Source organism: Salvelinus fontinalis, chromosome 15, assembly GCF_029448725.1.
Source record: "Salvelinus fontinalis isolate EN_2023a chromosome 15, ASM2944872v1, whole genome shotgun sequence".
Classification (NCBI taxonomy): Eukaryota; Metazoa; Chordata; class Actinopteri; order Salmoniformes; family Salmonidae; genus Salvelinus; species Salvelinus fontinalis.
In genome coordinates this window covers 39,055,818-39,068,941 of record NC_074679.1, presented here as the reverse complement: position 1 = coordinate 39,068,941, position 13,124 = coordinate 39,055,818, and the positions used below count along the sequence as shown (strand labels likewise).

Sequence of the window (13,124 nt, the reverse complement as noted above, 5' to 3'; positions counted from 1 at the left end):
GCCGGTTCACTGAACCATCTCTGTGGCAGAAGCATTACCACCACCGTCATTGTGGTGGCCGAATCTGGATGTAACCGGAAGGAATAGCTTGCGGCCACAAATGTTTCTTTGCATTAAAGCAGTGGTTCCCATACTGTGGTTTGGGGCCAATTAGTGGTGTACAAGGTTACTGCAGATTGTCAGCAAACTATATATTAGCACAAATATATACAGTGCATTCGGAAAGTATTCAGACCCCTTCTACATTTTGTTACATTACAGCCTTATTCTAAAATGGATTAAATAAAACATTTTCCTCATCGATCTACACACAATACCCATAATGACAAAGCGAAAAAAGGTTTTTAGAAATGTTTGCAAATGTATTAAATATAAAAACATACCTTATTTACGTAAATATTCATACTGCTTGCTATGAGACTAGAAACTGAGCACAGGTGCATCCTGTTTCCATTGATCATACTTGAGATGTTTCTACAACTTTGATTGGAGTCCACCTATGGTAAATTCAATTGATTGGACATGATTTGGAAAGGCACAATCCTGTCTATGTAAGGTCCCACAGTTGACAGTGCATGTCAGAGCAAAACCCAAGCCATGAGGACGAAGGAATTGTTCGTAGAACTCCGAGACAGGATTGTGTCGAGGCACAGATCTGGGGAAGGGTACCAAAAAATGTCTGCAGCGTTGAAGGGCCCCAAGAACACAGTGGCCTCCGTCATTCTTAAATGGAAGAAGTTTGGAATCACCAAGACTCTTCCTAGAGCTGGCCGCCTGGCCAAACTGAGCAATCGAGGGAGTAGGGCCTTGGTCAGGAAGGTGACCAAGAACCTGATGGTCACTCTGACAGAGCTCCAGAGTTCCTCTGTGTTCCTCAATCATGCTTTTATGGTAGAGTGGCCAGCCCGCTTGGAGTTTGACTAAAGGCACCTAAAGGACTCTCAGACCATGAGAAACAACATTCTCTGGTCTGATGAAACCAAGAATGAAATCTTTGGCCTGAATGCCAAGCATCATGTCTGGAGGAAACCTGGCACCATCCCTACGGTGAAGCATGGTGGTGGCAGCATCATGCTGTGGGGATGTTTTTCAGCGGCAGGGACTGGGAGACTACTCAGGATCGAGGGAAAGATGAACGGAGCAGAGTGCAGAGAGATCCTTGATGAAAACCTGCTCCAGAGCGTTCAGGATCTCAGACTGGGGCGACGGTTCACCTTCCAACAGCACACAGCCAAGACAATGCAGGAGTGGCTTCAGGACAAGTCTCAGAATGTGCTTGAGTAGCCCAGCCAGAGCCCGGACTTGAACCCGATCGAACATCTCTGGAGAGACCTGAAAATAGCTGTGTAGCGACGCTCCCCATCCAACCTGACAGAGCTTGAGAGGATCTGCAGGGAAGACTGAGAGAAACTCCCCAAATACAGGTGTGCCATGCTTGTAGCGTCATACTCAAGAAGACTCGAGGCTGTAATCGCTCCCAACGGTGCTTCAACAAAGTACTGAGTAGGGTGTCTGAATACTTATTTAAATGTGAAATATATTTTTTAATGAATTTATAAAAACCCGTTTTTGCTTTGTCATTATGGGATATTGTGTGTAGATTGAGCGGAGAAAAATGTAATACGTTTTAGAATAAGGCTGTAACGTAACAAAATGTGTAAAAAGTCAAGGGGTCTGAATACCGTACTTTCCGAATATACTGTAATATATTTACATTTACATTTAAGTTATTTAGCAGACGCTCTTATCCAGAGCGACTTACAAATTGGAAAGTTCATACATATTCATCCTGGTCACCCCGTGGGAATTGAACCCTGGTCCCCCTGTGGGAATTGAACCCACAACCCTGGCGTTGCAAGCGCCATGCTCTACCAACTGAGCCACACGGGACCATATGTCTTTTGCATTTGTTTGTTTGCATTAGAGAAGGAGGGAGTGAGAAACTTCCTCAGAGGTCTAACCTGTCTCTATTTTCCAGGTTCAGACTATGGCGCAGCATAGCTCATAAAGCATTATAAATGTGCTTGTAATGCATTATGAATGGAAATATATAACTTGCCTCTCTATCCCAGGTACTCTGGTCAGACTTAAAGGAGGTATCCTGACCATGGCTTTCCTTGACTCCCTTGGGGCGGTCCTCCCCCCTTCCTACGAGCCGTGGTCGGAGCCCAACCCTCCGGACGAGGAGAAGGAGAAGGCGAGGCGGCGCAGGCCGGCCTCTCCACCCCCCACCCAGGAGGGTCAGGACAGCCAGTACGCTGTGGTGTGCTCAGAGAAACAGGCCAAGGTGGTGGGCCTGCCCTCCCAGTCCTGCTTCTTCAAACACAACATCACAGAGAGCTCCTTTGTGCTGAGAGCTGACGTGGTGCAGATGGCTGCAGGACTCTGCCTCGCCTGCTTCTGTGCTAACGGACACATCATGGCTCTGAGGTACTCTTAAAGGCCCAGTCTGTGTGTATGTACTCTGAGGTACTCTTACTGTAACACAGACCTCTGGTGCTGATTGTGGCAGATGTTGTATACTACAATGCCTACTTCAGTGCATTCATACTGTTTGTGTCTCTTGCTCAATCTTTGCCTTTCTCCCTGTCTTTCTCGCTCCTTCTCTCCCTTCCAGTCTACCCAGTCTCAGACCACTCCTGGATGTGAACTACCTTCCCCTGACAGACATGAGGATAGCCCGGACCTTCTGCTTCTCCAACCTGGGCCAGGCCATGTACCTCACCTCCCCCACCGAGATACAGAGAATCACATACAGCCAGGAGACCTGCGACAATCTACAGGTACGTGTGTGTGAGTGACGGAGAGATATCACGTTTTGTGTTTGTGGGTATGATAAATACTGAGGTTCTCTTTGACACGTACTGTTACATCGGCATCTTCTCTAGGAAATGATGGGAGAGTTGTTTACACCGATCGAGACACCTGAGGCTCCTAACAGAGGTTTCTTCAAGGGCTTGTTTGGGGGAGGAGCTCAGTCCCTGGATAGAGAAGACCTGTGTAAGTATCATCCCCACAGTACACTTCACCGTCAATATAAAACTGGCTTCTCATTTAACTGTGACTGACATTCTAGAGCATTTTGATTGATTGATCGGATTGATTTGGACATAGATTATGCCATACAATATGTTTGGCATGTGTTTATTAATGGCACATTCTTATTGGACATAGAGCTAATGGCATTGCAATGATGAAGCCTGTTTTGTTGGCACACCTTGTTTTCTCTCCTTTTCTCCTCGACAGTTGGTGAGACGGCGGCGGGTAAGGCGTCTCGTAGCCTGGCACAGCACATTCCTGGGCCCCAGGGCATGGAGGGTATGAAGGGAGCAGCCTCTGGGGTGGTGGGGGACCTGGCCCGTGCCCGGATAGCCCTGGACGAGAGGGGGCAGAAACTGGGAGAGCTGGAGGACAGAACCGCAGCCATGATGTCCAGCGCGGACTCCTTCTCTAAACACGCTCACGATGTAGGGAATATCCACCTGGTCATCTGTGAGGTGCAAACCTGGTGTCAGCTAGTATTTGTTCTCTTTCAAATACTTTGAGCGTTTTGATTGATTCTGCCTGGAGTGCAGGATGGACAGGGTTTTCACTTTCGAGAACAATGAAGCTCAGCTAAAATATTTGAAAGAAAATGAATACTACCTGAACCCAGGTTTGATTAGAAGCCTGCCTTCTGTGACAGTGTTGTCAATATATATATATATACACTGCTCAAAAAATAAAGGGAACACTTAAACAACACAATGTAACTCCAAGTCAATCACACTTCTGTGAAATCAAACTGTCCACTTAGGAAGCAACACCGATTGACAATAAATGTCACATGCTGTTGTGCAAATGGAATAGACAACAGGTGGAAATTATAGGCAATTAGCAAGACACCCCCTATAAAGGAGTGGTTCTGCAGGTGGTGACCACAGACCACTTCTCAGTTCCTATGCTTCCTGGCTGATGTTTTGGTCACTTTTGAATGCTGGTGGTGCTCTCACTCTAGTGGTAGCATGAGACGGAGTCTACAACCCACACAAGTGGCTCAGGTAGTGCAGCTCATCCAGGATGGCACATCAATGCGAGCTGTGGCAAGAAGGTTTGCTGTGTCTGTCAGCGTAGTGTCCAGAGCATGGAGGCGCTACCAGGAGACAGGCCAGTACATCAGGAGACGTGGAGGAGGCCGTAGGAGGGCAACAACCCAGCAGCAGGACCGCTACCTCCGCCTTTGTGCAAGGAGGAGCAGGAGGAGCACTGCCAGAGCCCTGCAAAATGACCTCCAGCAGGCCACAAATGTGCATGTGTCTGCTCAAACGGTCAGAAACAGACTCCATGAGGGTGGTATGAGGGCCCGACGTCCACAGGTGGGGGTTGTGCTTACAGCCCAACACCGTGCAGGACGTTTGGCATTTGCCAGAGAACACCAAGATTGGCAAATTCGCCACTGGCGCCCTGTGCTCTTCACAGATGAAAGCAGGTTCACACTGAGCACATGTGACAGACGTGACAGTCTGGAGACGCCGTGGAGAACGTTCTGCTGCCTGCAACATCCTCCAGCATGACCGGTTTGGCGGTGGGTCAGTCATGGTGTGGGGTGGCATTTCTTTCGGGGGCCGCACAGCCCTCCATGGGCTCGCCAGAGGTAGCCTGACTGCCATTAGGTACCGAGATGAGATCCTCAGACCCCTTGTGAGACCATATGCTGGTGCGGTTGGCCCTGGGTTCCTCCTAATGTAAGACAATGCTAGACCTCATGTGGCTGGAGTGTGTCAGCAGTTCCTGCAGGAGGAAGGCATTGATGCTATGGACTGGCCCGCCCGTTCCCCAGACCTGAATCCAATTGAGCACATCTGGGACATCATGTCTCGCTCCATCCACCAACGCCACGTTGCACCACAGACTGTCCAGGAGTTGGCGGATGCTTTAGTCCAGGTCTGGGAGGAGATCCCTCAGGAGACCATCCGCCACCTCATCAGGAGCATGCCCAGGCGTTGTAGGGAGGTCATACAGGCACGTGGAGGCCACACACACTACTGAGCCTCATTTTGACTTGTTTTAAGGACATTACATCAAAGTTGGATCAGCCTGTAGTGTGGTTTTCCACTTTAATTTTGAGTGTGACTCCAAATCCAGACCTCCATGGGTTGATAAATTTGATTTCCATTTATAATTTTGGTGTGATTTTGTTGTCAGCACATTCAACTATGTAAAGAAAAAAGTATTTAATAAGAATATTTCATTCATTCAGATCTAGGATGTGTTATTTTAGTGTTCCCTTTATTTTTTTTGACCAGTGTGTATATATATATATATATATATATATATATATTTACCTTTTATTTTATGAGTCTCGTACTCTCTCATCCTCTTCTTTTTCTCTCAGATGAAGCTGAAGTACAAAGATAAGAAGTGGTATCAGCTCTGATTGCAGCGAGAGGAGAGAGTGGGACTCAGTTGTCTGCTCGCACCACTTCATCTACAGGAGATGCAGCTCCTCCTCTTCTTCATCTCTCTGCAGGAGGAAGTGTTATCTAACAGACTGATGCCTTCCTCCTAGCAGCACAATAAAACACTCTGCATTACCTCAGTCACCTGGTTACCAATGAGGAGGAGTAGACTAACAGACAGACTTAGAAGGAACAGAGGAGGAAAGTTATTCTGAATGTTTCTATGTCATCTGAAAGAGATCATGTTCATTTCCTTAACACACCAGAGGAGACTAAATGTATGGGGGCTGCTCCTGTGTTTTATCAGTCATGTTCTCAGCTGCTTTGTTGTCCATGAGGTAAGATAATTCTACTCAAAATGAGCACCGTTAGGTTGCCTGTGATTACCTGTGCAGTGTCCAGGTGAGGTGATGCCTGCTCTTCAGTGTCAACCAATCGCAATGGACCTCTAAGGGGATTCTCCTGTGTGTGGAGGAAGCTCCATGGAAACCACAGTCAGTGGAGCCAGCTCTGCTCTTGAAGTCTCAATATCTATAGCAATGGTTATGAAAGGATGAATCAGTGATTGATTCACCCCCTCTGTGTTTCGTCTCAAGTCCTCTTTTTCTACTGATTTGTGTCGTCTTTCATGCAAGTCTTCATTTGTCATCTTTATTTGAGACTGTTTTTGTTTTTCAGGAGTCCATCCAAGCACTTAATTAACCATGAGTTTATTGACCAATTTATTTACCATGAGTTCTTATCACACCATCATTATAACTTATCTTTTCTCCTACTTACAGTAGGCCTGGTTATACGTTATTATCACGGTTAGTTTTCCAATCAGATTTGTTTTGAAGCAGGAAGTAATACTATACAGTTCCCATGTTTGTTTGCTGAAAGGTAAAAGTTGAACTGGTTATCATGGAGAGTAAGTTATCAGCTGTTGCGTGTGCCTAGTGAAAATATTACAGGCTCTTACTGAACCCACTAGACAAAATTAAGTCGACATTAATATGACCAAAACGGGAAGGATTAGTATGTTGAAAACACTTTGCAGCTGATACTGTATATAGTATGATATAACTAATAGAGGTATGGCCATAGAATGATGTCAGTGCCAGCTTTGTATTTTTGTTCTGGACTCATGATTGGCTGAGACAGAGTTGAGGTTAATGTTCTGGGCTTTTGATTGGCTGAGAGATAGAGTTGAGAGTAATGTACAACGGAATAGGGTGAAGTTGCACCTAGATGCTGATCTTGGGTCAGTTTAGCATTTTCCTCACTAATGGTTAGGATTGGGGGAGGGGTTCTAGCTGATCCTAAGTCTGTACCTAGGGGAAAACTAAAGGCCTACAACTCTTCCTCAGCATACTAAACAATGTGGTGATATTGCAGTACTGTATACAGGTTGGATTACTCTCTGAGTCGTCTCACAATCCTTTGAGATACTGATTCTAAATCTGACAATTTGATTCATTCCACTCATGGCTTATTCATTTTAAATAGTTTTCCATGTTTAGAAAAGAAAGCATGTCTGTTCCATCCCAAGGATACAGATATAAGATGGCTGTCTTTGTATTCGTAGCGTCAGTTGAAGAAGTGACCAAGTACCACTTGATGTGTGGTCAAACATTCATTGGTCATTATTCTCTGAATCAACCGCTATCTTACAGACAACTCTCTTCCGCCTTTGCTTATCATGACGCGTATATGCTAACCTCTACCTATGTATGTGTATATCTGTGTTTGTGAACGTACATATATACAGATATGTGTATGGGCACATATTTATACTTACAGTATATATTTTTCCATAATGGTGTTTTTCAGCGCGATTTTTTTTTTGCCCCGTGCAAGGAGATGCTGCCATTTGAGTTGAGGTAGACGCGTTTATCTTATGTTCTTTATTTTCCAAATGATTTTCCAAATAAAAGACTACAGATTGTTTTCACAACAGCCAAAAGCTGTAAATAAATGAGTAGTGCGACAAGACAACTGGAGACACATCTGATAGTGTTGGTTCGGGGAAAATGACACAACATCTGTCCCAAATGGCACCCTATTCAAAAGTAGTGCACTACATAGGGAAAAGGGTGCCATTTGGGACTCAAAGACAGGTCAGCAGCCATTTTATTTTCTGACGCCAAAGAGTTGCTTAATTATACACTGTTGTCTTGTTTGTCCAAACTCCAACAGTCTGTCTGGATGTGTTAAGTCTATAGACCATACTGTTTGGAAAATGGTGGAGCAGCTTCTCCATGCTTGCCACTCCCTAACCTTGTAACTTGCCACATTACATCATGTACCTGTGTGCAAAAGACCCAGGAAAAGTAGATTTTCATTTGACCGGATGTGTTATTTCTCGTACTACTGAGCTACATATATTGTAAAGAGCTGTTGTGTGGTTTTGCACTGTTTCGTACCTTGAACCACTTGTTTGTTTGTTTGTTTTGTTTATATTTTTCCTTTTTCTTGTTTATTTCTCTGAGGGACCAAAACATGATGGAAACGTTAACCGTGTCATTTCCAAGTAATATACAGACTTGCTTCACTTTCGGATTTGTTTTCATTGCCAGTTAATGATGTTCTAATAGATTTATATATTTGAAAAAATATTATTTTAATTTCAATATTCCATATTAATACTTTTAATATAATTTAAGAAGAATAGAATGGTGCATTTTAAGACGACACATTTTTCTCAAACAATGGTTGTACATATTGCCCAATATTCAAACATGAAAATAAACATTTCTGTTGATCTATTAAATGTGTGCATCTCAGAATCTGATAGATCCAGTTTTTGGAAGATTGTCTGAGGGTGATTTCTCTGGATGGGTTCCCAGTATATTTTAATCCACTAAAAGCCATTCAGTCAGGTCACAATATATTTGAGGTCCTTGTTCTCTTGCACTTAGGAGGATGCATGAACTTTTAATGTTTACAGACTTGAAAGAACCATGTATTCGATCTACGGTCTATTGCAACCTATCTTGATTGACCACAAATTCATGAAGTTTCTTATCAGAAATATCCATCAGTTGAGTTGAGTGTGGTAAATGTTTGTTTTTCCTCTGGAGTGTGAAAGACTATATTTATTTGCTCCTTGATATCTGTGATCCTTGGGACATCCCTACCCCATTTGAAGTTGACATTTTAAAATGGTAGGGGTTAGGGTTTAGGTTAGGGATGTCCCAATGATTCCAGATAGCAATAATCCTATTTATTTGATGAGATCCATGATTTTGTTTTCCTGTGTTCCCCATACTCCCTTGTCTTACCTAACAGATCTATTGCAACTGGAACAATACTGTACACAAACGGCAACCAGGAGAGGCCAAAAGGTTTCTCAACTAACCAACCGCCATACTCGTATGGGATAAAATAGCTGTGTAGTTACAATTTATTGTACAGTTTTATAAAGCTGCAATTTCACATGGATGTCTGAGTCTGAATTCATCTGCTGCCACAAATGATGTAGGAAGTATGTAGCTATATAGATATTTTTGGCCATGTAGTGTATGTAGACACCCCTTCTAATTTCAGCTACCGAGACACGCAATCTCCAAAGACAAACATTGGCAGTAGAATGGCCCGTACTGAAGAGCTCTGTGACTTTCAACGTGGCACCGTCATAGGATGCCACCTTTCCAACAAGTCAGTTTGTCAAATTTCTGCACTGCTAGAGATGCCCTGGGCAACTGTAAGTGCTGTTATTGTGAAGTGGAAACGTCTATGAGCAACAACGGCTCAGACGCAAAGTGGTAGACCACACAAGCTCACAGAACGGGACCGCCGAATGCTGAAGCTCGTAAAAATAATCTGTCCTCGGTTGCAACACTCACTACCAAGTTCCAAACTGCCTCCGGAAGACACATCAACACAAGAACTGTTCGTCAGTAGCTTCATGAAATGGGTTTCCATGGCCAAGCAGCTGCACACAAGCCTAAGATCACCATGCGCAATGCCAAGTGTCGGCTGGAGCGATGTAAAGCTCACCGCCATTGGAGTCTGGAGCAGTGGAAACACTTTCTCTGGACTGATGAATCACCCTTCCAACATCTGGCAGTCCGACGGACGAATCTGGGTTTTTGGCGGATGCCAGGAGAACGATACCTTCCCCAATGCATAGTCCCAACTGTAAAGTTTGGTGGAGGAGGATTAATGGTCTGGGGCTGTTTATCATGGTTTGGGCTAAGCCCCTTAGTTCCAGTGAAGGGAAATCTTAATGCTACAGCATACAATGACATTCTAGATGTTTCTGTGCTTCCAACATTGTGGTAATAGTTTGGGGAAGACCCTTTCCTGTTTCAACATGACAATACCCCCGTGCACAAAGCGAGGTCCATACAGAAATGGTTTGTCAAGATCTGTGTGGAAGAACTTGACTGGCCTGCTCAGAGCCCTGACCTCAACCCCATCGAAAACCTTCGGGATGACTTGGAACGCCGACTGCAATCCAGGCCTATTCACCCCAAATCATTGCCCGACCTCATTAATGCTCTTGTGGCTGAATGGAAGCAAGTCCCCCAGCAAAGTTTAAACATATAGTGGAAATTCTTCCCAGAAGAGTATAGGCTGTTACAGCAGCAAAGGGGAACCAACTCTATATTAATGCCCATTATTTTGGAATGAGATGTGTGATGAGCCACACACATTTGGCCATGTAGTGTATTATTGTGTAATTGAAAAATAAATGGAAAACAAATCCTACGAACCCATTTGTCTCAAGTTGTCTTTGTGGCTGTTAACTGATTGAAAATAAATGCCAAATATTTATGCAAGCTGGAATCAAATGTTAAATAACATGAAGGCTATAATTGGTGGGTCAAGTAAATCAAAACAAATTATAAGTTGATGGTTTCAATCAGGTGTGTCATCAGAGCAGTGCTGGAGCGAATGCCTGCACCCGTATGCTCATTAAAAGTTATGGGAAGATAAAACGTCTCTTGACAGGAATCATAAATCAGGCGTGGTACAACTTATAAAAAAATATATATTTGTAGCCTACTGATTTACCTCGACAATTATTGCCTTAATTTTGGGTAATTGATCCCAACTTGCATACAATACTGCTAGGCTATGATTTACTTATATTCAATCAGTCAACGGTGTGTGTCGGACAGGGGCCGCTAGAGTACAGATAATTCTCACTGGTCATAAAACAACACAGGCAGGCGCAAAGCGTATGCGTTTTGATTGAATGGAACTTTGGAGTCGAAAGCATACTTGACCGAAGAGAAAGTTCAATCGGGAGAGAGGATGCATTGAGCCATGTGCTACAACAAATGTATTGGTATCTGTTGATAAGAAGCAGTGATAAATGAAAACCTTTTTAGCTCACATTTAGGTTACCGTCTCGGATCCTCCTGAAGTATAACTATGTCGCGACTGCCATTGGAAACTGATGCAAAGAAACGAACATAAGGTTGAGGAATAGAAACCGACTGAAATTCAGCCTGTGTAGGCGTTTGCACAATTCCTTTATTTGTCCTTTGAAACCCATTGTGTTTTGCTTGGATATCATGCCACGCTTTCTCGTTCTCGCTTGCTTGGATTAATTGATAACCACATGCACCTGCTTGGTTGGATTTTTGGAACCTGCACAACATGTAGGCCTATGAAACATTTAGGCAAAAATGTGTCTATTCTGAATCGTGAATGCACACGTCTCGGTCATTATTGTAACACTAGTTGACTTGATTTCTTGGATCTTTCATAAGTGGAATCATCTTTGCATGAGCCTGGAACGTTGGACCACTGATGGCGATGACACAGCGGCCGCGGCATATGTAATGTCTCAAGGATACCGCGCGCCCCTGAAGTTTACGTTTTGGAGATAATACTATTTCTAACAGCATATGCATGGCATACATTGCTCATCATATCGAATATCAAAATGATGCGCACCGGCCCAGGCCTTGTCTACGAGTGGCTACAGACTTTTCAGCTGCCTCAATACTTGGAGGCGTTTGTGGACAATGGATACGATGATCTGGAAGTTTGTAAACAAATTGGGGACCCCGATCTTGACGCCATAGGGGTACACTCGCAGCACCACCGACAAAAAGTACTCAACGCGGTGAAGAAGTTAAGAGAGGAGGACAAGAAAAAAGCTCCCGGTCTTTACTTCACCCTCGAGCCTCTGAACCCCTCTCCCCTTAGCCCCTTGTTGGGCACCAGCACCACGCTCATCACAGATGGCGAGAATGATTTCCAGTGGTCAAGGTCATGGACAGAATCCAATCAGGAGGAAGTTGGAAATGGAGGTCACCAACAATCACCTTGTCCAACAAACCACAATCTAAGTTTAACTGATGATTGTAAAGAGTTGGTGACCAATCCCAAACTGAAGGTCTTGATCAGGGATAAACTTGTGAAAGATAGCGTCAACCTCAATGAGTCGCCATGCACCTATAAGGTAGGCTCCTATTTCTCATTCATGATGTTGATTACTATAAGGATTTGTTCAGAGACTGTCACATACAATTACACACTCTTCACTCTGGGCTTGCTGTGATGAATAGTATGGCCAATTTCTTTGATGGTGCTGTCGACCATCAATTCTGCTCATTCTTTCAGTCAGGATGACTCTCACTTGTTTGAGGTCTGTGACAGGCTGTCAGAGGACTTAAATATGCATATATTTAAAAATATATTTACTCAGAAATTATCTTGGTCCTATAGGTCTGACCGACACCTGCTAAAGCAACCGTCCGTTGTCTGAGTGCATTTCATTTAAGTCCTACGGTAAAACGGTATTGCCCTGGCCGGGATAATAAGCTCATACCCTTCAGACTCTGACAGCTGTCAATGTTACCTAACAGTATTTTACTGTGGGTGGAACTAATGGCTTCCATTGTGGAGGAGTCTGCCTCCATAGAGAAATGCAATGCCTAAAGACTTTTTCCACATTTTGATGTTACAGCCTAAATTTAAAATGTAATACATGTAGATTTTTTTTGTCACTGGCCTACACACAATAACCCAGCATTTGTTTTTGAAATGTATACAAATGAATTACAAATGATAAACTGAAATGTCTTTAGTCAATAAGTATTCAACCCCTTTTGTTATGGCAAGCCTAAATAAGTTCAGGAGTAAGAAAGTGCTTAACAAGTCACATAAGTAGCATGGACTCACTCTGTGTGCAATAATAGAGTTTAACATTATTTATGAATGACTACCTCATCTCTGCACCCCACACATACAATTATCTGTAAGGTCCCTCAGTCGAGCACTGAATTTCAAACAGATACAACCACAAAGACCAGGGAGGTTTTGCAATGCCTCGCAAAGAAGGGCACCTATTGGTTGATGGGTAAAAAATAAAATAGCAGACATTGAATATCTCTTTGAGCATGGTGAAGTTATTAATTACTTTTTGAATGGTGTATCGATACACCCAGTCACTACAAAGATACAGGAGTCCTTCCTAACTTGGTTGTCGGAGAGGAAGGAACCCGATCAGGGATTTCACCATGAGGCCAATAATGACTTTAAAACAGTTACTGAGTTTAATGGCTGTGATAGAAAACTGAGGATGGATCAACATTGTAGTTGCTCCACAATCATAATGTAATTGACAGAGTGAAAAGGAAGCCTGTTCAGAATAAAAATATTTCAAAACATGCATCCTGTTTGAGATAAGGCACTGAAGTAAAACTACAAAAAAATATAACGAGTGTGATTTCCTGGATCGGT

General features: G+C 43.6%; 2 protein-coding genes across 9 annotated transcripts in view; both read left to right on the top strand.

Moving 5' to 3' along the window:
* The window catches only part of LOC129811950 (syntaxin-binding protein 5-like), a 47,450-nt gene extending 39,260 nt beyond the window's left edge, over window positions 1-8,190 (top strand). For all 7 annotated transcript variants that reach the window (XM_055863750.1, XM_055863744.1, XM_055863746.1 and 4 more), the window contains 5 exons: window positions 2,073-2,430; window positions 2,618-2,783; window positions 2,889-3,000; window positions 3,247-3,467; window positions 5,375-8,190. In XM_055863750.1, the coding sequence (XP_055719725.1) occupies window positions 2,073-2,430; window positions 2,618-2,783; window positions 2,889-3,000; window positions 3,247-3,467; window positions 5,375-5,416 (899 nt within the window). In that variant the 3' untranslated portion in view covers window positions 5,417-8,190. The remainder of the gene's footprint in view (window positions 1-2,072; window positions 2,431-2,617; window positions 2,784-2,888; window positions 3,001-3,246; window positions 3,468-5,374) is intronic.
* Window positions 8,191-10,595: 2,405 nt separating this feature from the next.
* LOC129811949 (SAM and SH3 domain-containing protein 1-like) overlaps window positions 10,596-13,124 on the top strand; it is an 87,504-nt gene continuing 84,975 nt past the window's right edge. For both annotated transcript variants that reach the window (XM_055863741.1, XM_055863740.1), the window contains exon 1: window positions 10,596-11,841. In XM_055863741.1, the coding sequence (XP_055719716.1) occupies window positions 11,320-11,841 (522 nt within the window). In that variant the 5' untranslated portion in view covers window positions 10,596-11,319. The remainder of the gene's footprint in view (window positions 11,842-13,124) is intronic.